At 52.6% G+C, this 24,980-nt stretch overlaps 1 protein-coding gene and 1 long non-coding RNA gene across 2 annotated transcripts in view; one reads left to right on the top strand and one right to left on the bottom strand.

Annotated features, from left to right (window-relative positions):
* Window positions 1-1,019: 1,019 nt before the first annotated feature.
* On the bottom strand, window positions 1,020-2,935 carry LOC122696909. Its single transcript, XR_006341955.1, has 2 exons — window positions 2,519-2,935; window positions 1,020-2,424 (listed from the first exon to the last, which is right to left on the bottom strand). It is a non-coding gene; the product is annotated as an uncharacterized LOC122696909 (long non-coding RNA).
* Window positions 2,936-3,094: 159 nt separating this feature from the next.
* Window positions 3,095-24,980, top strand: part of LRRC1 (leucine rich repeat containing 1) — a 129,237-nt gene continuing 107,351 nt past the window's right edge. The window contains exon 1 of the mRNA XM_043907080.1: window positions 3,095-3,391. Coding sequence (XP_043763015.1) covers window positions 3,233-3,391 — 159 coding nt within the window. The 5' untranslated portion in view covers window positions 3,095-3,232. The remainder of the gene's footprint in view (window positions 3,392-24,980) is intronic.

Here is a 24,980-nt window from a genome sequence, read left to right as displayed (position 1 = left end):
TGGACTTTCACTGTCAATGACAACCATCATAACCAAAGAAATAATAATAGGGCAACACCACCACCATTAATGGAGCATTTATCGTTCTTAACAAGATCTGTCTGGAGTACCATTTGGGGAGCATGATAAGTACAAGTTATCTGTCGCTGTGTAACAAATTACCCCAAATATTAGCAGCTGAAAATAAGAAACATTTGTTTCATACAGTTTCTGAAAGTTAGGAGTCCAGGAGCCGCTTAAAGTGGCCCTGGGTCCAAGTCTATCATGCTGTTGCAGTTAGGGGATTGGCTGGTTCTGTAATCATTTGTAGGCGTGACTGAGACAGGAGGGTTGGCTTTCAAGTCTACTCACTCACTTAGCTATGGGCGAGATAGTCATGTGGGTCTCTCTATGGGGCTGCACAACACAGCTGCTGGTTTCTTTGAAGTGAGTGATCCAAAAGACAAAGACAGATGTTGATTACACAGACCAACTAGTACATAGTGAATATTTATTGATTGAATAGACGTGTGCCTGATACTCTGCTAAGCATTTACTTACATCATCTTATTTAATCCTGATAACAACTCATGGACCATTGTCCTCATTTGCGCTGATTAAACTGAGGCTTATAAAAGTGAAGCAACTGTTTTTACTCAACAAAGTTGAAAGGCGGACTTCTCTAGCCCCAAAGGATGTGAAAAGTGGTCACATTGAAAATTAATTGCATTATTCCAAACAAAATTAGATTTCTATGGTTATTTACATTTTAACTTGAGTCAAAACATTTACACAGAAGGAAAGAAATTAGAATTTCTGTCAGTAGGGAAACCCTCAAACTCTTCAGGAAGATAAAGAATTGGTTCTTTAATCTCCACTTCACAAAGTGTTTTCATTTTTTCTCTATTACCACACTAACGTTTCAGATTCTTGGCAGATCTTTGAAAATGAGGAAATTCAAGAATTCTGCCACTGGCTTTCCAAAGATTCAAGGCAATTTGACCATTCAGTGTACATATAGGGCCATGGTAGTTGTTGGGGTCTACAGAGCAAGTGAAATAGTACCTGTGGTCCAAGAGGTCGCAATCTTTTGGAGATTAAGTAAAAATAATCTAATATATGGAAGTGTAAGTGCCATGGAGAGGCACATAGGGAAGGCTTCTTGAAGTCTGGAGTCTTGAAAAGATCAGCCTCATTTTAAAAACATTTGGTGTTTACGATAATAACCTCGTGTGATAATTCTGGAAATCAACAGGTGAAGATGAGGGGGCCAGGTCTCTTTTCATTATTATTTTTAAGCAGTTGGAAAACTTTCAAGGCCAGTGACTTGCTTACTTTTTTAGACCTAGGCTCTCAGGCAGCAACCAGTCTCCCACCAAAGGTGTCACAAAGTGGGTTTCTGGAATGCGAGAAAGAAGGAAGGGTGACTAAGATTCGAAGTCCAGGTAACCTCCCTTGAGAATGCAGAAATCAAGCCAGGACAAACAAAGACAAAGTGGACTGGGTACAGCAGGGGAGTTAAGAGACTGGCTGGAATTAGAGTTAAGGTGATAATGCCGGGTAGAAACAGACAAGGCCATGGTACTTGGCTCAGTCCTCACCCACTGGGAAGTGAAAAGCTCTCCTAGCAGAGCTGAAATGATGAACTGTTCTCCCCACTCACCCCACAAGGACTGTCCCATGCACAGCTGGAACTCAGACCACTTACGCCTTGCAAAAAAGTTTCAGACCCAAATTTGCTTTGACCACAGAGCATGCTTAGCTCAGTCTTCTGTAGAAATGTAGATTCCTTGACTTCAGACTCCTTGACTAGCTTCCACAGTTTGGGGCAGAGCCTCGGGGGGCCGGGGGGGCGGGAGCGGAGAGCTTGAGAACTGTCTTGGTAGAGGTCACAGATCAAGTTCACTTGAAGGGGCAGGGGTGAGGACGATGGGGCGCCCAGGTGGGGAGTCACAGTCGACCCCAAGAAAACAATCCATCAATGTGATTGCTTTTGACCTGGTCAGCAACCTTTTGCCAAGGAGCCAGCGTGGTTATTCGGAGACGGGAAGATCGGAAAGTTCAGGGAGCTGGCCCTAGTCCTCTGATACGAATCAGGGTCAAGGTCATGGTCACCCAGTAGTGAGCCTCCTGGGTCCTCCCAGCTACTTCTTCTGGGGCTGCAATCTACCCTTTGCAAGAGACTAGGTGTTGGTGGAGAAACGCAAGAGCCAGACGGAGGCTGCTCACCTGGCGGGCCCCTGACCCGCTCCCCTGCTCTTCCCTCCAGTCCAGGCAGGTTCCAGGGACCAATGTCCGGCCGGGCTGCAATGGGCTCAGAAACCCACCTTTGCCTGCTCGTTTGCGTCTGTGGGCTGCCCATGGGGTGCCATCCCCTCTATGAGGGTCTCGCAGACTCCCTGATGCCTATGTCCTTGGCGGCTTGGTAAACGGGGTCTCCTTTCACTGCATGGAGAGACGAAGGTTACCGGGGCCTCCACCGCGGCCTGCAGGCGGTGCCCGCAGGCCGGAGGTCAGGGCCTAGGGGCGGCCCGCTCACCTGCAGGGCCGCCCGAGCATCGCGCACGCCGCGGGTTGAGGCGGGGTGGGCAGTAAAGTCGCCCGCACGGCGGAGACGCCTCAAACGCGCCCGGAACCCGGAGCTCGGGGTCGCCAAGGGCGCGCAAGGTACGCTCCGGGGCGGCGCCTCCCGACCCCGGAAGGGAAAGGAGTTTCGGGGCGAGGGGAGCGGAGAGCGAGATACGCGCAGCTACCTCAGAAGTTGTCCCGCCGCCCGCCGCGCCCCCTCCCCGCCACACCCCCTCAGAGGGGCTCCCCGGACACGCCCCGGGGCCCAGCCCGAGCCAGGGGTCGCGGGGGCCGCACCGCCAGCGCCCGGCTCCGCGGCGCCGACCCTCGGGTCCCAGGCCGCGCGAAGAGGCCCTCGCGCCGGAACGGCCCCGTACGCAGCCCCCCACCGGCGCGCATGCGCAGTGGCGAGGCGGCGGCGTGTCGGAAGCGGGGCCGGCGGTGGGCGGGGGCCGGGTGGGCGGGGCGCGTCGGAAGCGGCGAAGGCGCGGGGTGGGCGGGCCCCGGGTGGGCGGGGCTCCCGCCGAGTTGCCTGCGCGCGGCTGCGAGCGCGGAGCCCGGCGCGAGGCGCCAGCGAGCGAGCCCTGGGGCTGGCGGGCGCGCGGGTGCGCGGCGGGCGGAGCGCGGCCGCCGGGCGGGCGCGGAGCCCGGGTCTCGGCGGCGCGGGCCCCGGCGGCGGGCGGCGATGTTCCACTGCATCCCGCTGTGGCGGTGCAACCGTCATGTGGAGACCATCGACAGGCGCCACTGCTCGCTGCTCTACGTGCCCGAGGAGGTCTACCGCTACGCCCGCAGCCTGGAGGAGCTGCTGCTGGACGCCAACCAGCTCCGCGAGCTGCCCGAGGTGAGTGCGGCCTCACCTGCGCTCCCCGCCGCCCCGTCCCCTCCTTTCCGCTCCCCCTTCCGTCCCCTTGGCCACCTGGGGGGGGGGGCGCTGGCCGCCAGGTCCCGCGGGCACGACGTCTACCTGCGCTCACCTGCTGCTTCCTCCTCAAAGTTCCTTTTCTTTCTACGGAGCGACCTGCTGTGGTCGCCGGAGCGTGTGCGCTTTGGGGAAACGTCCTGTGCAGACACGCCGTCTAGGTACACATCTAGGGACCAGAGCCCGGCACCTGTGAGCGGGCTAGTGCGGGGCCAGGAGGCCCGGGACGGTGCCCGGCTGGGAGAGCCCGGCCCGGCGTCCGGCTCCCGGGGCCGGTCTCCTCGGCCCCGCCACGCCGCGATCGCCGGCCGGGGCGCGGTTCCCCTCCGGCCCGGGTAGGGCCGAGAGGAGGAGGCGGGCAGCGCGAGGGCTGGCCGTGCTATCTCGGCATCTCCCGAGGAATGTGCTCCCGGCCTCGTCGGGGGAAGAACCCGTGGCTGGCCCGCCCGCCCGGGCTCCGGACCGGCCGCCCGGGGCGGGGCGGGGTTGGCGGGGGCTGCCCCGGCGGAACTGTGTGGGCAGGTGCCCAGGTACCCGGCTCTGCGTGGACCTGTTGCGTGAAAGGAACCGCGGCAAATGCCAGCAGAGCCTCCGCCCGGCGGGCCAGCCTTGCCGCCGGGCTCCCGGAGCGGCGGCGTTCGGCGTGCTCATTGCTGCCTTTGCAGGGGTTGCATTTACCTCTTCTGAGTTGTTTGCCGTACATTAATCACCCTACCCGGCCAGACCTGTCGAAGCGACACATGCTGATTGTGCTTTAATGGAGGGTCGCTCGGGGACTGCGAAACTTTTATGCTTCGAGCCTGCCTGGGGAACTTAGCTTGAGAGAGCCCGAAGGAGGAAGGTAGCCCGGCATCCAGGGCTCTGCAGGAAGTCTGGGTGCTTGATCCGAAGGTGTTCAGGAAGTGCGGAGGCTGCTGGCAGCGGGGCCCGACCTGAAGGCCCGAGAGTCCTCCTGCTGGACCCTTTGTTAACACAAAGCTGAGACGTGGTCACAAAAATACTCAGCGGTCAAACGTTCTGGCCTGTTAGAATGACCCGATTCGCCGTCCGGCCCGGCAGAGCGTTTTAAACTGAACTGTGTTTTTCCTCAATATTTGAAGTGTTGTTATTATTCCTGGATTAACTTTCCTTGGTCCCCGGTTAGAAGTGATTGGATGGTTTGCTCTGTGCAGTTGAGGGGGGATTATCCTCACTAGGATCTTTGCAAAGCTCCCCCCCCCAAGCTTTATTTAGCTTAGAAGCAGAAAAGCCATCCATTCCCTCCGGCATTTATTATTTTGCAGGCATTTTCAAACACATGGTTTTATCTGGCCTTTAGCTGCCTTAAATTTGACTTAAAAGTCATGAGCTCACTTACTGTCTTAAGTTGTAATAAGTTTTAGGCATTTCTACTGTCAGGAATATCGAATATGTAATTTAATACTTTTCAAGGGTTTCAGAATGAAGTTATTAAAGCTTGAGTGAAAAGCTGTTTGACTAGAAATCTTTCAGGGCTCTTTGTGGTGTTTTTGTTTGTTTGTTTTCCTTTGTAGCACTGGAAGATTTCCTGTGACTGGATTGGCTTTTTACTGCCTTCCACAACGTTTGTGGGTTTTCTGTAATGTTGGGAGATCCAGCTTGGTATGGGAAATTATGGGGTTTGGATGTGTCAGGTATTCCTACTGATTCTAAATGGAAACTTCTCAGAAGCTCAAAATACCGTTGGCTCGCCCTCAGTAAATATGGTAAAAAAAAGGCTTTTCAAAGGCTATAAGAGATCTTGCTTATGGATAATTGCTCTTATAGCTCTTAAAGTAGTTTTATAGTCTTCAAGTTGTGTAAAATGTTTCTCCCTGCCTTCTTGTGTGCCTGGGTGTGTACAAGCCAGACTTCAGCAACAGCCTTGAAAACACGGGTGTTTCATTCACAGTCTTTGAGATCCGAGTGGCTCATTGGTGCTGCTCACCGCTGGCCTGGCCTCCTCCTCCAGCCCCTGTCCACTTACCCGCCACATCACCAGAGGGCCCCTTTTGCTGATACACCTCCAGGGTCCTTGGGGTGGTGGCCGTACCTGTGGTACCATCTCCTCTCTGCAGTTTGTTTGCAGCCTTGGTCCCCCACCCCCAACAGCAAAGGCACACACACACCTCAGCCTTCAGCATCATGAAAAGCATCTCCTCTCCCTGAAGGTGTGCAACCTCTGATTTGCTCCAGTCCCCTCATTTAACAAAGTGAGACTCAGGATTGCAGTGACTTTCAGGGCTATTCAGCCAGTGAGATCCCATCGCTGTGGCCACCTCCGCCTGCCTCCCCTGCCACGCGTCTGCAACTGAACAGGAAGCTGGCGTCGTGGGCTCCTCACCCCCATCAGACCCTCAGTTATTCAGCCCCTCTGGTTTATTCGTGTCATGAAAGCTTGGCCTCAGTCAAGCCTTTATTGACCTTCCAGGATTTTGCTAGTTGTCGGGGATACAGAGATTAAAGAAGATGTGAGTCCTGTGAGCAGTTTGCAGCTTTGTGGGGAAACTGTGACTTTAGTACAAGTGTGGTGGGTGTGGGTGGAGCGGGCACCCCAGTCATCAGACTCAGTGGTGGTTACTGACCTAATTGCTGACCTCTTGCTGAACCTGCATCAGCGCCCTCAGCAGTGGCCACACCCACAGACAGCCTCTCGTGGCTGCAGGGGACTGACAGTCCTCACCTTCAGCCCCCTCACCCCTCCCCTCCTCCGGCTGGTCCCTTTGGGATGTATGTTAACGAGACACCTTGAGGTGCCCCTTAGGAGCATGAGCTGTGTGTCCAGTGGGTCCTGCTCAGTAAGCCCCCGTTCTTCTGTTGAATGAAGGTTGCCGAGTCTGATGCAGATCCTCCTCTGCTCCTTTCTTGTCCCTTGAAGCTCATCACTGCTGTGGCCTTCTCTAATGAAGTCAGAGAGCAGTCAGGTCTTCAGAAGGTCATCCACGTGGTGCAGAGGTTTTGTCTGCCTCTCCTGCTGTCCTCTCTGTGTTCCTGACACCATCAGTTTTCCTGTTGGTGTGCACGATTCTCAGATACCTTCAAATGTGTGTTTGCTGTGGTCTCTCTGGACCATTGCAGGGCCCACTCTACCAGGCAGCAGACACTTGCAGTGAGTGCTCTCAAGACTTTCTAGGTTAAAGAGCTGAGTTTCATCTTGTCCCCTCCTCTTAGAGCTCAGTTGATGGTTCCACGATTGCCAGATGCCATCTGCCCCTGCCCTTCCTTCTCTCTGCCATCCTGCTTTATTCTTTTCCTTGCCCTGAGCGCACTTATCACCCCCTGACTCCAGACTGGGTCCTCACTTACTCATTCTTTGTCTCCTCAAGCAGAGCTTAAGCTTCACGTGGGCAGGGGAGTTTCAGTTCCTGGCTGAACTGAGGACAGTGTCTGGGACACCGTGGGCACGCCTGTTGCCTGGATGTGTCCTTACACGCCGTCTCAGGGACACTGTGCTGTTGCTTCACCATCGTGATCGCCCTTCCCACACCTAACTTCTGTGCACTGGTCTGTTGGAATCAGAAAAGACATCCAGAGTTCGGTGTCCTATCCTGCCTGCCTTTGTCCTCTGTCTCTTCTGTGCCGGACACTCTATTTTTTTTTTTTTTGCCGCGAGGCTTGCAAGATCTTAGTCCCCCTCCCCCCAGGCATTGAACCTGAGCCCCCAACAGTGAGAACGCTGAGTCCTAACCACTGGCCCACCAGGGAGTTCCCCCATGCTGGACACTTTGACTGTCTTGTCTTTCTGAAGTCGTCTTCATGCGTCATAAACATAATTTCTATGAGTGTGACTGCAGGCTCTTCAGCTGTGATCTGTTGAGAATAAGTCCGCTTTATCTTCAGCCCACTGTGTTTGAATGTGCAGTGGCTCCTCTCGCCAGCAGTTTCTTTGCTGGAGGCCGGACCTGTGGTTTGTCCGGGCTCACAGGTTCAGGGACTCACCCTGTCTCCATCCCTCCTGTCACCGGTCCCACCGTTTCTCGGGCCGGTCTGGAAGGAGCAGGGGCGGGGCTGCTGGCATCAGTTCGGGGGCTGCTCTTGCATCACCTGTATTCTTTCCTCAAGCCTTGGCTTCCTCCTGTGTCACGGTGACGTCTACCTTATAGGGTGGTTTCTGGGGATGAAAGAAGGGATGCATGCAGAGCACTTACAGTTAGGTCTGTGATGTTTAAGATTTCTGGATATTATGGTAAGGCACTTTTATTAGGAAACTTTTTTTTTCATATAACAAATTTATAATATTTATACAATTGTTCTCTTCTTTCACCAAAATATAATATTCTCTGGATTTTTGAGGAAACAATGTCTTTTAAACTGGAGTTTAAAGGCAATTTCCTGGGAATTTGGGGGAAAAAAGTTAAATTTTTAATATCCTTTTAAGTAATAATTAAAGGAATCATAGATTCTGTAAAATCCAGGTGACCTCACAAGTGCGTTGTGCCAAAAGGATTTCCTGCTGATGTTCCTGTGTGCGCCCTTTCAGTTGTAGCCAAGGGGGAAAGGACAGATGTGGACTTAGTGCAGAAGTCATCTCTTGGGGTCAAGTGAAGGCTGGGAGTTCGTGGACAGGGGTTTCAGGGCAGTCCATTAGAGGAGAGCGACAGATGGCCGGCTGAGGGGTCCCAGCCCCATGGTCATCATTGCCTGTCATGCTCAGTACATGCTGAGTTCTCTTTTTGTTGCTTTTTTTAATCTGATTTTTACATCATCTCACCTTATAGTTTTATAAGGGCTAAAGCATATAAAGCTTTATATTTGGACAGACTTTAAGTAACATTATCCTAGAGGATTAGAAGCTCAGGCTGTAAAGCGTCTGTTTGCAATGTGGGAGACCTGGGTTTGATCCCTGGGTTGGGAAGATCCCCTGGAGAAGGAAATGGCAGCCCAATCCAGTACTCTTGCCTGAAGAATCCCATGGATGGAGGAGCCTGGTAGGCTATAGTACATGGGGTCACGAAGAGTCGGACACGACTGAGCGACTTCAGCTTAGCTCAGCTCATCCTGGAGGAGGGCATGGCAACCCACTCCAGTATTCTTGCCTGGAGAACCCCCATGAACAGAGGAACCTGGCGGGCTGCAGTCCACGGGGTCGCAAAGAGTCCGACATGACTGAGTGACTCAGCACAGCACAGCAAGTAACATGACAATGAAAATAATTGAAGGCAAGCCCAGGAGGAAGAGCGTCCAAGAGAGCGCTTGCCCCTTAGAGCTTGACCCGTTTCTCCTCAGGGAGCCAGTTCCCCTGCAGAGAGCCTGTCCTCTCACCCAGGCGAGCACTTCCTTGTGCCCTGACTCTGTTCTGTGTTAGCCCAGCCCCCCGCTTCTCCTCCCTCCACCCACACCCCCCACTTCAAGGGTGAGGAAACTGAGGCCTGGGGGGGGGGTTGTAATTTCCCCTAGGTTGGTGGACACTGGAGGCTCTTTGATTAGAAACATTCAGTGCCTGCTACTTATTAATAATAATTACTGAGATTTGAGTGAGCGCCAAACACTGCATTAAGTGCTCTCTAGAAATTATTTCCCTTAGATGGAATCACCACTCACTGTAGCTCTTATAATTTCAGTTTTGCCCATGCGGCCACTGAGACGTATTTTAAAGAGTCATCCTGAAGGCTCGTGCATGGAACTTGGCCACGATCAGCTGTGGAGCCAGGCCCCGCCTCCAACCCCCTGTCACTTGCACCAGGGGCGGGGCCTGGCCCTGTGATGGCTCGGAGGCGGCTCCCTCTGGGGGGCGGAGGGGAGGCTTCAGGGGGTGATGCTCACCTTAGAAGGAAGGAAAAGACCGGTTGCAGTCCCCAGAGCTTGTCCTTCACAGGTCGCCGGAGCGAGGGGTGCCTGGGTGGAGCAGGACTGGAGCGGGGCCGGTGGACCTCTGTCCTGGAGGGGTGGTTCCGGAGCGGAGCGCCCCGGGGTGGGCTGTGCCCTCAGGGACGTTTGGGCGTCTGATCCAGCACGCTTCTTCCTGCTCACCTTGCCGTGGCGTGCTCACCGCCCAAGCCTTTTGTCAGTGCTGGGGGTCACAGCGCACAGAACATTCGCCTCCTTGTCATGGATGTTTTCCTCCGTTGTGGGGCATGTTGGCCTTGAACTTGTCAATTGCTCGCTAAACAGCATACGTGGACATTAACTCAGGAGAAAGATGGAAGGCCCGAGGTGCTGACGGTGGGCGGATTTTCTTTCTTTTGGGTTTCAGTGAATGTGGTTATCCAGCTGATAAAATTGTAGCCACAGTGATGCTGGAGACCCTGTGGGTTCTTTTTTCTCCCAGTGACATGAACTTTGCTAGGCCTGTACCTCACCAGGGAATTCAGTTTCATCCTCCTCTGCTGATGCTTTAAAGCACTGATGCTCGCAGCATTTCGATTTCCAGAGTCACTTGAAGTGAACTTGTTGCTGAAATCTCTTTAAAAAGAAAAACAAACAGCTCAGTTCTTTGAGAAAAAGTAAAGCTGTTCCCTGAACAAACCTGTCCCAGCATTGACAGAGTTGAGTCACGCTGGTGACATGGCAAAATAAGCCATTTGCACAGCCCCCTTCCCTTCTTCCCAGGGGCTTTTGGGGAGAAGGAGGCACCCCGACCCCTCCTCATATCTTCCAGAGCATTATCACCTCTGCCAGAAATTGCGGCTGCTATAACTGCGGTACTTGGGTACTTGGTGGTGGTCAGTTGCTCACTCATGTCCGACTCTTTGCAACTACATGGACTGTAGCCCGCCAGGCTCCTCTGTCCATGGAATTCTCCAGGCAAGAATACTGGAGTGGGTTGCCATTTTTTTTCTCCAGGGGATCTTCCCAACCCAAGGTACTTGGGATTTCCTCAAAAAGGACCCTTTACGCAGGCTTGAATTTTGGGGAGGTGTAAAGGGTAGCTGATATTTACACAAGAGGGTCAGAAATAACAATGTTAACAGTTCTCAGCAGTGATGACAAAAATCCCAACCAGGGACCCGCCGAGCCATGGCCAGAGACATTGGGCTTGTGAGGGCGTGGATCCAGTGAGGCTGCTGGCTTCCCTGCTTACAGAAGTCTGAAGGAAGTTTGCCGGTTTCAGGGTTTCCCCGGGAGCACAGGGCTAGGAGCTTGTCTTCCATTCTGTGTGACAGTTATGGGGGCAGTGAGACCATGGAGCAGATCTCAGTGTGAGGAGACACTGCTGGATGTCCATCTACTTTCTCTTGGGTGTGACTTAGAGCGTGGGGGTGGTAATTTACGGTTGCATGTGGTATTTCTGCAGATCTGGTCGTGTGCGTGTGTGTGTGTGTGTGTGTATGTGTGCGTGCGTGCGTGTGTGTGTGCGTGCATGTGTGTGTGTCTTAGTGTAAAATATTCCGAGTTTCTAGAAGTCAGATGGGATATGAATTTTTTTCTTGCTTATCACAGTTTAGAAGAATTTCCTTATCTAGGCTGTAACTTCTGGATCCCAAGGAATTTGACTCAGTTGGGAGAGATTTGGTATTTCTGTTTCCAAGAACCACAGGGCATGGATTTGTCATGTAGCAGGCGGAAGGTGTTACCGCCTAGTTGCAGTACATTCCAGACTGATTCCTGAAAGTGTGGCTTCTGCAGCCTGATTGCTCTCATCACCCGTTTTTCCACAATCCATACCCATTTCTGGGAGACAGATAGTTGGAGGGGCTGTCCGCCGACTTGGGGGTGAATGTGGGGCACTTGAGTCAGACGAGCAACTGTGAAGGCTGGAAAGGAACTGCTGAAACTCTTGAGGATGTGACCTGGGCTCTTGACTGCCCGACCTGATGTGGAAGATGGGGAGGCCTCTGCGGCGCGTGCCTTCAGTGCAACCTGCCTGACTCTGACCACAGCGTGGCCTTGTTTTGTCTGTCTGTTAGGTGTTGAATATGTAGGAGAACTCAAAGGATAAAAAATGTGACTTTTCCTTAATTCCTTCCAAGTAATACCAGACATGAACAATTTTATTTATTTTTTTAGAGTATTTATTTATTTAGCCACATCTACACAGTTAGTGGGATCTTAGTTCCCACACCAGGAGTTGAACCTGTGCCCCCTGCAGTGGAAGCTCAGAGTCCTAACTGCTGGACCCCCAGGGAAGCCCCCATGTGAACAATTTTAGGTTGTTCTTACTTTTTCTCTTCCCATACCAGCATCTATTTATCATTCTTGAGAAGAGGGCTCCTACATAAATTACTTCTATGTAAGTTACTATATAAATTGCTTTACCTGTTGCTTTTTCTGTGCTCAACGCCGTGTCCTGGATGTGTAGATGTATTTTAGCATCAGTGATGGTGCCCTGGGTTCCCTCGTCCTGGATACACCGTGATTTATTTATTTCACCATTCTCCTATCGCTGGACATTTAAATTGTTCCAGTTTTTTGAAGCGCGGATTCACGTTAGATTGAATATTCTTGTCGGTATTACTTTGTACGCCTGGGCAGACATTTCTTTAAGATAAAGTTCAAGGTGCATAATCGTTAGATGAAAGGATGTACACTTTACGGAGTTCAACAGGTGTTGCTAGGTTGTCAAAGATTATTATTATTACTTTTAAATTTTATTTATCTATTTTAGTTGCGTTGGGTCTCCGTTGCTGCTTGACCTTCTTCTCTAGTTGTCGTGAGCGGGCCATGGGCTCTAGGCGTGGGCTTTAGCAGTGGCGGTGCACAGCGCTCTCAGCACCTGGAACCTTCCCCAGCCAGGGGTCGATCGCTTGTCCCCTGCACTGGCAGATGGATTCTTATCCTCTGCACCCGCAGGGAAGTCCAGGGATTGTTTCTGATTACAAGTGGGATTGGAGAAATCTACCCACTTGACAGCTAAAGAAATGCAAGACGAGAGAGGTGAAGTGACTCCAGGTTCGGTGGTCCTTCTGGGGCTGGAAAAATACTTGGGGAGATGGGTTCTGTCCTCTCTGCCTCCTCTCTCCTTGGCTGGGCTCTTTCCCAGAGGAGGACCCTTGGTTTTCCATCAGTCAGTCAGATGTTTGCTCTGGGTGTTCGGAGAACTGAGGTCTGATGCTTGCTTTCAAGAGCCTGCATCTTTAGTGGGGCAGAGATGTTGGCGTCATGGAATTCCAGACGTGAGCTGACTTGGTTTCTGGAGCAGGAGGGCAGGTGGTGAGCATGGTGTGGGGCCTGGGAAGCCTGCGTGGGTCCACACTCCCTCCAACCCTCCTGTAGGTGTGTTGCTGCCGGCTTGGGTCTCTTGCTTGATGGAGAAGTGTGTAGAGCGGCTAGGAGATACACCTCTCAGCTGTGACGCCTGGGAGAAGTTCTGCAGCCTTACTGGGCCTCAGTTTGCTCATCTGTAAAAAGGGACTAACCGTCCCCACCTCCTGTGTGTGAAGATGTAATGGGCTACTGTGTATAAAGTGCTGGGGACAGTGTCTGTTCCATAGACAGCATCCGGTCAAATCTGCTGCGTGTTGTCGTCATTCTTGGCTATTTTGTGGGAGAGGCCCAAACACCTCTGCCCCGTCTCCTTCGGATCCTGTCTCAGTTCCTGGTGGGAGAGATCTGGTGTGAGGGGTGGCTCCCCGCCGCAGTGGCTGCATCTTCCTCCTTAACTCCTGTCTCTGCCCAGCCTGAACCATGCGTTTCAGCAGCCCTTCGCTGCCCTGGGTTACCCGTCACTTCACGGCTCTGAGTTCTCATTTTTGTGCTCTGTCTCCTGGCAGTTCCTCTTTCTCAGCTTCTTTGCCTGCCTCCCGGTCTTCCTCCCGTGGGATGCAGTTCAGGAGCTCCTGTTCCCCTGGGCAGCCTTCCCTTCCCTCCTGCCTGGTTTCCGGGGACACCTGTGTCGTTACTTTGACCTCCTTGTAATGACCTCTGTCCACCACCAAAGCTACACACCTTGTCTTCTTTGCATTCCTGCTGCCCCACAAAGCAGGCTTTTAAGACATATTCGAGCAGCATTCTTGCGGATGTTTTCAGCCCTTTTGGGGAGTGGCTTTGGAAATGGGTTAGGGCCAGACCCGTAAATTGAACTTACCGATGGTTGCTTCACGAAGAGCTGGGCGTTCTCACATCCTTGCCTATATGGGTGGCGTCTGGGTGGTGGCCCTGGTCTCACTATTACACAGCCCTGGACTCGGGTGCTCGCTCTCACGGACCCTAGCACTGACCTCGGGCAGTGTGCATAATCTGTTTCCCTGTCTGAGTCATGAAGGGGTGCTATCAGTGATGTTCAAGGTCTCTCTGCGCTCCGACCTCCCTGGATGCTATTTTATGACATTTTATGACTCCATGCCACAGCCTTAACCTGAGGGGAGCGGGCCCCAGTTGTGCACGTGACCTATGAGGTTGCTCAATGAGGTTTAGTAGAACCACAAGTCGAGGCTTAATCATTATAATCAAGGATTCGATAATAAGGAGAAGCTGTTCCAAACGCTTACCCTCCTGTGGTCAGTTGTTGATTCCCAGAACCAATTAAGGGAAAAAGATCAGCAGATTTTCTTTGGTTAAAACACATACATACACACCCCCTCCCGCAACCTTTGAACACCGAATTTCTTCCCTGGTGTCAGTGGCATTCTCCCAGCTTTTAGAAGTGATGTAAGATAGGCCAGTTAGCTGAGGCAGTTTGTCTCCTTTTGAAATGAACTCACGCGGTTCAGAGGAGGTTGCTTGAAACTTCACTCCGGGTTGGTTTGAGCACCCACCCAAGAGATTGTACTTTGGGAAACTCACGTTGGGGACTGACCGTTCAGGAATGTCTGGGTTAATATCAGACCGAGGCGGCTTTTTGAGGAGTATTTTAGGATCAGAAGCTGTAGCCTTCCTCTCTTCCGCTGTCGGTTGCTCTCCTGATTAGACGCTGGTGTCAGGCTTCCAGGCAGTGTGGTTCAGGGGTGGGCTTTGGGGGCAGCTTATCTGCTGGGCCCTGGCAGACCCTCCCTCCCACTCCCCTGCGCACTCAGCATCTTTTCTGAGTGCTGTCTGCGTTCCAGGCTTTGTTCTGACCAGCAAGGTGGGTACCTTGCCTTGTCCTAACTGAGCTTCCATTCCAGGTAAGGGAGTCCGCCAGTAAATGGAAGAGCAGATAAGAATTGCAGATAGTGATCAGAGCTATAAAGCAATCCAAACAGGGAAATGCCATCAAGCGTAGTGGAGAGGTTTCTGTTTATTCCGAGAAGGCCTCGCCCAGGAGCTGACCTTTGCCCTGGTGTGGTGAGGCAGCTGTGTGCGCAGTGAGGAGGTCCTTGCAAAGGTTTGGGATGAGTTTGGGGTGTTTGTGGGCTGAAGGAAGGTCAGAGTGGCTCGTGTGTCGGGAGGTGGGTGGGAAATAAAGGTGAAGGTGCTGGTGGGGTTAGTGTGTGTTAGATCTCAGAGACCCTGGTGATGATTTCGCATTTTTTTTTCCCCCCACAAACTGAAAGTATGGCAGATGTAAGCCCATAGAGATCTGGTTTGTGTTTTACAAAGTTTACTCTGCCCACTGGTGAGAGTTTAATCTCGAGGGAGGAAGGTTCACAGAAGCAGAGAGACCTGGAGAACCAATGAGGGCTTGGAGCAGGGTGGTGGCAGTGAGTGATGAGACTTATCTCGGGGGTAAAGTCAACAGGACCGCTGATGTGTGAATGCAGGTTTTTGGTTTTATCAGTTGGGGGGCTGGCAGAGCCTTCTCTGGTTTGGGAGGACCAGGAAAGGGCGTAGAGTGGCGTAGGACCTGGTAAATCCTTGAGTTAGGGTGTGGCAAAGTGTTTACGAGACCCAGGACTTAGGCACGGAAGCCTGGATACCAATAATTATAATAAGGACAGCAGACATTTTTTGAGCAATGGGCCCTGGACTGCACTTTGCCTAAACAGTTCCCATGATGAACTTGTTCAGTCCTCACAGAGAACCTAACTTTCTTTTACATAAATGCATGCATGCTCAGTCATGTCCAACTCCTTGCGACCCCATGGACTGTAGCCCTCCAGGCTCCTCTTTCCATGGGATTCCCCAGGTGATAATACCGGAGTGGGTTGCCATTTCCTCCTCCGGGGGATCTTCCCAACCCAGGATCGAACACGTGTGTCCCACGTCTCCTACATTAGCAGGGAGATTCTTTGCCACTGGCCCCATCTGGGAAGCCCTTTTATGTAAATAGCTTTATTATACTCCCAAGGACACCGGCGCACAGACAGACGACTTACCTTGCTAAAGTCACACAGCTGGTAGACAGCAGAGCTCGGGGGTCAGACCGAGATGGTCCAGCCCATATCCCTAACCCCCGGACCGACCTTCCTCAGGGTCAGACACTCAGAGACCACATCGTGGGTGCCAAAAGACCCCTGATGGGCCAGGAGTTATGTCTGCTCTGGGTTCTTTTTGCAGTTGTTTAGAAAAAGAACGCTGAGCTGAAATACCGTTTTAAGAATTAGGTCACCAAATATTAATGTGCTTATTCACGCATAATCTTTCAAAGAAGATTAGTGGTGCCCATTTTGCGGGCTGCATTTTTTACTTTCAGGAGAGAAAATGAGCGCTGGTTTTATCCTCCGAGTGTGCCTATTATAATTCTGCTCCCGATTATTCAGTTATTGTACTATTGATTTCCGTTCTGAAAGCATGATATCAAGTGATTAGCTTATGAGGCAGTTACGAGTCTTGACTGAAAGGTCAGAATCACGGAGAGGTTCTGATGAACTGGACACATTCTGGTACTGCTGCCCATGGATGCTAATACTATTAGGTTGATAGAAACTGTGCGTCTGATAGGAGATGCACCTTACCTAGTAGTGTGTTACTGTGACTCACCTACCTTGATTTTTGACATCTTCATTCTAAAATGGCAAGAGATAGGAGAGGAAAGTGTCACATAATCTCTGTTAACAGTGGTGATTCATGCAAGTTACACAGAGGTCGAGAAAAAGCGCCCCAGCCCCCAGTCTTCAGCCTCACCCCTGCTCACCCCTTTCTACAGCTTACATTCAGGATGCTTTTGTCAGGCAGATAGAGCAGAGGGTAATTGCTTGTGAGGCATAGCTCACGTGGTCTTCACAAAATTTCTATATTCTAGAATGTTTGATTTTGATTTTCGGGCTTAGGTCTAACACGAGTCTGGCCCAGGGGGTGTGTTAGGTCACTTCCGTGGTTTCAGCTCTCTGGTCGTTGCCCCGCATGGGGGCTTTCAGCCCCCCAGAAACAGGAGCGCCTTTGGACTACTCTTGACTGCAAGGAACAAGCGTCTCAGGCTAAGATGCCTTGAATGACAGGGGCCCTTGGGGCTTCGTGTGTCAGGAGGCCGGGAGGAAGGCGGTGGCCGGGTTGGTTCAGCAGGTCCTCGGAGGGCGGGCCCCGGGGACCTGTGCTCAGAGTCACGGGCGGGCCCTGGGCTCTGAGGGCGGCGGGGAAGGCGAGGAGCGCCGGGTGCGGTGGGCGTGGGTGCTGTGCTATGCCAGGAGGGGGCAGAGACAGCGTCCGCCGGTTGGTGCTGGCAGGTGTGATCCTCTGGTGACCTCACTCTGGTCTAACCCTCTGCCTTTTTTTAAAAAAATATTTATTTATTTGCTGCTGTGGGTCTTAGTTGAGGCATGTGGGATCTCGTTCCCTGACCAGGGGTCGAACCGTGTGTTGGGAGGTCAGAGTCTTAGCCGCTGGGCCACCGAGGAGGCCCCTAACCTATGCCTTCTGCCAGAAGCAGAGAGACTGTCTGCTCAGAAAACGCTCTGGCGGGAATGATTTCTGTTTTTTCAAAAAAGGAAAGCTTGGACATGTCAATGTCTTCCCTAGGTTTTCTTCACACTGTGTGTGAGAGATTTGGGAGAGAGGAAAAATATAAGTCAGTAGGATGTTATAAAGATTTAATTGCCAAGCAGACGTATTTTCTAAGTTGTTAAATTCAAATGTGTTGGTTACTTTCTAGTAGTTTCTGATTGTGGTCTTTTGCTGCTAACTTTCTCTGACTTACTGGTCTCCTGTCTTCCAGACCTCCATGCCTCCGTAGGTGCTGTGCACTTTGCTTAGAAACCTCTTCTCCAGGATAGATGCCGCCTCCTCCCAGAAGCCCCGGGCTCTGGCCACACCCGCATCTCTGTGCCAGCCGGCCCCCCAGCCTCCCCCACCCCAGCACTGCTCCGCCCACCTCTCTCCTGCTGTTCTCAGGGTTAGACTTGGCCATGCATCTGTTTGTTTCCCTTGGTTTGCCATCAGGGACTTGTTTTATGTATCTCTGTCTCAGGCTCTGGGGAACTCCGTGTCTTATTCACAGGAAATGTTAAAAAAAAACATCTGTTGCACTGAAAAAAAATTATTTTATTGTGGTAGCTGAGACGCATAAATCCTTGGACGTTTCCTTTGATGCCCCAGTGTGGTGAGTTGCTCCAGGAGACCAGCGGTGCTCCGTCCCGCCTCAGCCAAGTCCAGCCTGTGCCCACTGCTCCTGGAGGCACCGCAGGCCGCCGGCAGGCCGTCCGGAGAGGACCCAGCGCGGGACCTGCTCAGGCCTGTCTCTTCGCAGAGGCATGGATGAGGAGAGAGGGGGCCGGGGTTGGGGTGGGGGGGAGGTCTGCCCACACACTGGACCGCCTGCCCTCACCTTGGAAGGAGGGAAGGAGGCCTCAGCGGCAGTTTTGAAAAGCCCGGAGCAGCCCTTTGCTCATCGTGTGTTTCAGACGCACAGCTAGGCCCGTACCCAGGATGTGTTGGTCCTCAGGTCAGCCTTAGGTGGGAGGGCTTTTAAAAGCCCCATTTTACAGATGGGAACGGGAGGCTGAGCCCTTGGCTGAGGCCGCCTGCAGGGGAAACAGCCTGGTGGGAAGTGCGGGAGCTTCAGAGGCCCTGCTTTTCTGCCATGTGCTCGCGTGTCAGAGCCAGGCTGGGGGCCTGGAGATTAACATGAAGCTCTGGGGCGTTGAAAGCCCACCACGTTTATGAACCAGGCACCGGGCAAGCTGAAGTGAGCGGCGGCACCCGACACCTGAGCCGGTGGTGCCTTGGAGGCCGCAGAGCTGGTGGCACAGGCTTCCTGGGGAGGGCACAGCCCAGCCACGCGTTTCAGGAGAGGGGTCAGGACGCCCATCGTGGGCGGCCGGGGAGCCAGCTTCGGGAGGTCGGGCTTTATCGTGTCAGTGGAGGCAGGTCATCAGTGGAGTTTCAGTAAGCCCGGGCGGAGGGCTCACGGGGCGGGGGCTGATCAGACTCGCGTGGAGACAGCTCATCCTGGGGGCAGCTTGTGCGCGGATTTTCCAGGAAGCGGGACAGGTGACGGGGGGCATATTTTGGAGGCAGATAGAGTCCAGGTTTGGTGACTGACTGGCCTGGAGGGTCTCGGGGGACAGGGGTCAAGGATCACCGCTGAGTTTTCAGTTTGAGTCACTGGGCACCACCTTGAGAATTTGAAGAATGAGGGGAAGGGTGCATGAGGTTAACAGGAGATCAGGCCTGGGGGCGTCAGTTCTCTCGGTGGAGGATGGGGTGGGGCACCTGCAAGGTGAGGGACGCCGAGAGGAGGTTGTGGGGGGCTCAGGGCATTCTTTGGGGGAGCGTGGGCTGCTGGGGTGCTGCTGGCCTTGCTGGCTCATTTTGTTTTCCTCCAGAAGGCTCAGCTCAGTGGACCTGCGGTAAGGCAGGGTGCCCAGTCCACCTGCAGGCAAGGCCGCAGGATGAGAAGCGGTGAGGCGCCTGATGGGTTCAATCCCTGGGTCGGGAAGATCCCCTGGAGGGGGGAACGGCAGCCCACTGCAGGATTCTTGCCTGGAGGAGTCCACAGACAGAGGATTGTAGCATTCACACCACTCAAAATCTTGGGCTTCCCCGGTGGTGCTAGTGGTAAAGACCCAGTCTGCCAGGGCAGGTGGACATGTGAGACGTGGGTTTGATCCCTGGGCGGGGCAGATCCTCTAGAGGAGGGCATGCAGCCCACTGCAGTGTTCTTGCCAGGAGAATCCCATGGACAGAGGAGCCTGGTGGGCTGCGGTCCACAGGGTCGCGAGAGTCTGACACGACTGAAGCGACTTGGCATGCATTAGCTTGAGGCCCCTGAGGCTTCCCAGGCCCGAAGTTTGGGTTGCTGTTTCCGCAGACAGAGGAGAGGGTTCCCGCCAGGGGAGAAAGTCCTGGAGAAGCGGTGGGTGGAGGCCGTGGGAGAGGTTGTGGCAGGTCTGGAACAGCGGAGTCAGGGGAGTGACAGGAAGTAGCTCTGAGCAGGGTCAGCGTCCCAGGGTGTGACCAGGAGGCGACAGGGACGCCCAGGGCGTGGCGATCACTGGCCTTCTGTCCCCGCAGGATGGGGGTCCAGCCAGACAGGCGTGTGGGCAGGAGGGGTGTGCCCTGCGCCCCGGGGGAGGGAGCCTCTTCCTACTGCCTCACTCAGTGCTTTTTTTTTTTTTTTTTAAATTCTTTTGCTGGAAAACAAAAGTCTCCATGTGAAGTCTCCCAATTTTTGAGTGCTGACGTCTTACTCAGCCATTTGGAAGCCACACTGTGGGTCAGGGGTGCAGGGTGGGTTTGGCTGGGCTCCTGTGGGCTCTGACATTCCTAGGACTCGGCAGAGTGACTGACCGGGAGCTGGATCCCACTGTCTGGGTGTCGTCTCGCCTTCCTGGTCGTCTCCTTTGGTTTGGAGGATGGAGGCTCTAAAGATAAAGACCTAACTAGCTAATTAGTTTCTCAGGAGGAGCTAACAGAGGCGATAGTAATCTGAAGCCTTGGCCCTGGTGAACCGGGATCCTGATAACAGTGTGCATCGGCTCCGCTCCTCTGCTCTGGGCAGAGTGGCCCTCTTCGCCAGCCCTCTCTTCTTTCTTGTTCCCGGCTCCTTTCCTGGCTTATCCTTCCTCTTTGCTTCTTCACAGCCTTTTCTTTCCCTATCGCGTTTCCCCCATCTCTCTTTTTTTTTCTGTATTTTCCTTTCTTCCCAGTTCATTTTTCTTTTCTTTTCTTTTTTTTATTAGTACTTCTTTCTTTTTCTTTTATTTTTTTTCCATTTGTTTTTATTAGTTGGAGGCTAATTACTTTACAATATTGTAGTGGTTTTTGCCATCCATTGACATGAATCAGCCATGGATTTACATGTGTTCCCCATCCCGATCCCCCCTCCCACCTCCCTCTCCATCCCATCCCTCTGGGTCTTCCCAGTGTACCAGCCCCGAGCACTTGTCTCACGCATCCAACCTGGGCTGGTGATCTGTTTCATCCTTGATAGTATACTTGTTTCAATGCTGTTCTCTCAGAACATCCCACCCTCGCCTTCTCCTATTTCCTTTCTTCCAGTTCATTTTTCTCAGAGTTCGCCTCAAGTTAGTTCATTCAGGCTGAGTGTAGACCAGTGTTTTTGCGTGTTGCCTCAGTAAACTTTTATATTCCCTTCTCCGAGTTTTCAGACTCCGTGAATGAGCTGTAACGTAGGCACACGTACAACCACAGGCAGCGTTTCCCCTTCAGATTGGTGGGGAGCCTGAACCCTGGGGGTTTTGCTCAAATTTCAGAAATACTGTCTGTCCTCAGCCACCCACTCATAGCTGTGACCACCCTTGAGCTGGCAGCTCCTTGTCCCTTTGGAAGGACATCTGACACTTGGGACAGGCTGGGAAGCAAGTCTGCAGGGTAAGGTTCGGTCCGTGTGGGAAAGCCCTGCAGTGCTGGCCCAGGTCCCCTGCATTGCTGACATGGGGTGTTCCGGGGTGGCCCCCCGGGAGAGGTGCCTAGACATCGGACCCTCCGGGCCTGCCTGGGGTCTGTGCCACTTCCGCCCTCTGTTTTCAGTCTGGCTGTGAAGACTTGGAGTCCAGACACAGTGTATTTGCAGACACAGTGTATTTGCATTAAGTTTCTCACTTCCGGAGACGTTTTACTTAGACTTTGAGTTGGTCTTTTGGAGAGAAAGGTCCGATTGCTCTTAGCTTTTATGGTACTGCCGTGGACTCTGAGACCTGTCTTCATGGGCTCTTCGGGCTCTGGAGGTGCCAGGTCGGGAGCCCCGGGGGCCTGGGCTCCCTCGGGGGCTGTAAGGACTGCCATGCACGTGGCCAGCGCGGTGGGTTGCTGACCAGCACACGCACACGAAGCAGGCCCTCGGCCACAGCCCTCCTGGGCCTGCTGGGGGCCGGGCTGCCTCCTCTGGCCCGTCCCGGGCAGACTCCACCTGGGTGCGGCCTGCTTCTTTACCAGAAGCACCTGCAGAGTTCCTTAACACCGTGGATTCTGGAGCTGCGTTTCTAGGGATACTGACGCGTGGCGTGCAGCAGGGGGCGGTGGGCGCCCAGGTGAGCGGTGCTGGGGTCCGGAGGCCCTGCCCTGAGGACCGCGGGTGCCGTGGGCTCTGGGGTGGGAGGGACGGGTTCCTGCCCAGGGTCTTGCCGGGTGACCTCACGTCTCCCAGCCTCGCCTCTCTGGTCCTTTATAGGGTTCCTGCCCCATCTTCTCCCGGTCCCAGGGTCTCGCCGAGTGACCTCACGTCTTCCAGCCTCGCCTCTCTGGTCCTTTATAGGGTTCCTGCCCCATCTTCTCCCGGTTCCAGGGTCTTGCCGGGTGACCCCACGTCTCCCAGCCTCGCCTCTCTGGTCCTTTAAAGAGTTCCTGCCCCGTCTTCTCCCGGTTCCAGGGTCTTGCTGGGTGACCCCACGTCTCCCAGCCTTGCCTCTCTGGTCCTTTAAAGGGAGGCTGGCACCCTGGCGGAGGGCGTGATGAGGAGCCCAGTCCTGTCTGCAGGGCGCCGGGCTCAGTCTGGCATGTACTCATCCCCGGGGGTTGCAAGCCCAGGGTCCCCGTCCGTACTCTGAACTTCTTGTCAGGGAGAGCGGATGGCTGCCCCTGTGGCTCTCCTCTGTCCTGGAGCCCCTTCCTCTGCGGGACCCTGATGTGGGACCCTCATCCTGTTGACCCTGGTGTCTGGGCTCAGCCTGTAGGTCCACATCTGCCTGTGGCCGTTGCCTTTCTCTCACTTCCTGTTTTGCTCACCTGTAGGGCCCTTCCTCCTGCATGCTGGCATGCACGCTCACACGCCTACACACATGTACACACATGTATGCACTGCTGAGCTGGTACCGAGGAGTGTATCTGAGGCCTGGCTTAAGCCCACTCGTCTTCTCCCAGGTCACTGGAACGAGGTGACAGTTGTCTGAGGGCCTGGCCCGCCGGGCGGCTCTGTAGTCTGTGAGTGCTGACCTCTGCCTGCTGGGCCTGCAGGGGTCAGGGACGCATCCAGGCTCTGTTCTTCCTCCGCACCCAAGGACACATGAAACATGAAGCAAGCTCCGCACACCCGTCTCCACGAAACTTCATCTCAGCCACCGTGACCTTGAATCTTCCTGGAAGACAGGCGGGCTGGCTTTTACAAAATGTTTTGTTTTTATTGGTTTTTAATGCTAGCCCTGAAAAAGAATGCCTTGGTTTTGGCCCAGGGTGCTGTCAAAACAAAAGCCTTCCCGTATCCAGGATAGAAGCAGGTTTCCGGAGGGCCCAAGCATGTTGCCACGGTTGAGTCTGCATCTCCCCTTTGTGACTTTTGAATAACTCTGCATCCTTCTTGCACTGATCATTTAGAATTCTAATTGAAAGTGTGGCTTTCATAACGTGAGCTCTTTTGGCAAACGCATGAAGGTGTGTCTGATGTAATTCCAGTCTCAGAAGCAGTTTTTAAGTAAAAGAGGCTTTAATCTTCAATGCCTTTGATGCTGGGCTGTTCATTAGATATTTTGAGAATGTAAATTATGGTGAACACAGTACCAAAGGGCACTTTTTTTTTTTTCCCTCGTTTGGTGTATTTCCTCATTCTTGGGTTGGTAATTACATTTGGGATACTTTGGGCTTGGACTGCACAGTAGCTTTTGGGTCTGGGTTCTCTCTTTGTTATGTAGCCATGCTTCTGTGTTCACTACCTGACAGAGCGTCTAGATGTATTTTAGGACTTGAACCCCTTCTTGTCTCTCTCAACAGGCTCTTGAGTCTTAAGCAAAAGGAACACGTGGGGAGAGAGAACTCACAGAGATGGAAATTCTGAGTGCCCAGCGCTTATAGAAATCAATCAAAAACCTTTTTGTGTTCATTCTGAGTTACCAAAAATCAAAGTAGAGCTAAATTTATAGTTAGTGCTTTTTCAATATGGCTTTATTTCAATAGAATATTTAAATAATATGTGAAAGTTCCTTATTCAAGTTTTTAATAATTTTCTGGGGTTCTTTGTAAATTATTTCTTTGAAAGTCAGGGAAGGCGGATGGACAAGTACCCGCCCTTCCTTCCTGTTCTTTCTAATCCGCACATCTTGGGAATACTCTCCTAGGTGTCAAACGATCTGAAACAGTGTGAGAGCTCCCTCAAAACCCAGCTGTCTTCCCCTCTACAAACATTTTATCACATGAGTTTCATGGTAATAGATTAAGACAGAGAAGGTAGCCAGAATTTTAATTAGTGCTTCCATTTTTAACCTAAAAAAATCCAGTTAGGATGATATTTTTGATTCTGGACATTGATTTTGGAGGGTAGTATTTTTTTTTTTTCTGCCTCTGATTACAAATATGACACTGATGCCCATTTCGGGAACCTTGGTAAATTCAGAAATGTTTAACAAGGCAGAAGACAGTCCCCCATAATCACATCTCAGGTTCAAAAGATTCGCGTCCCTGACTCCAGTGAGAGGTAGTGGTTGTGCAGAATCCGCCCCCAGGAGCTCCGGGGGCATCCTTCACCCTGCAGCATCTGGTTTTGCTTGCCCCCGCATTGTGAATGCCTCTCTCTCTACTGGACTCAGAGCTCCGTGAAGGGAGGGCTGCCTTTAGTTTTTGTATCGCAAGACTCTAGAGTGATGGAGGTGCTCCAAAATGGTCAAGTTGTGGGACTTCCCTGTGGCCTAGTGGTTAAGCATCCGCCTTGCAATGCAGAGGACGTGGGTTCGATCCCTGGTGAGAGAACTAAGATCCCACATGCCATGAGACAACTAGGCCTACAAGCTGCAACTCCTGAGCCCATGTGCTCTGGAGCCCACAGTCTCAATAGGGGTGGCTTTCTCTGCCGAACCAGTGCAACCAGAAAAAGATGAAGTTGAAATGAAATTCCATGCATTTCATTTCACACCATTGAATTGGATGCAGCCAGTGCTCTGTGGTCAGGACTGGGTTGTTTTTTTTTTTTTGAAATGTCTAGAAATTTCAGAGAGCATTTTATATTTTGCATATGTAATGTGTGGATGTGATAAAACATTAAGACAGCACCAGAAATGTGTATACAGAGAAGAAAAGCAGCGTCCCTTTCCCAAGTTCTAGGCCTGCACGTCCCCTCAGCAGAGAAAGGCACTCTTTTATCACTTTGTGTCTTTCCAGAGGTAGTCTGCGCCTATACAGACATGAATGCTGATTACCTTTTAAGCAGCCTTCCTTTGGGAGGCAGGGCAGGGGTGGACATGTGAGTGATGGGGCCTTTCTGGAAGCCGTTCTGTGCTCTCTGCAAACTGGAAGCCAAGCCCAGTAATTCCAGCTCTGGCATTCAGTTTTAAAAATAGAAATACCAGTCTGTCAAGATAGAGATTGAAGAATTTTGTTAATGCACTTTTGCAGTGGCCAAAAGGAGGGAGAAGAAAAGGAACAGAAAAAAGAAAAAAGGAAAAGGAAATACAATGAA

This window comes from Cervus elaphus, chromosome 7 (assembly GCF_910594005.1).
Source record: "Cervus elaphus chromosome 7, mCerEla1.1, whole genome shotgun sequence".
NCBI classification, from domain to species: Eukaryota; Metazoa; Chordata; class Mammalia; order Artiodactyla; family Cervidae; genus Cervus; species Cervus elaphus.
The sequence above is the reverse complement of the archived record's forward strand: the minus strand, read 5'-3'. Positions and strand labels throughout refer to the sequence as shown.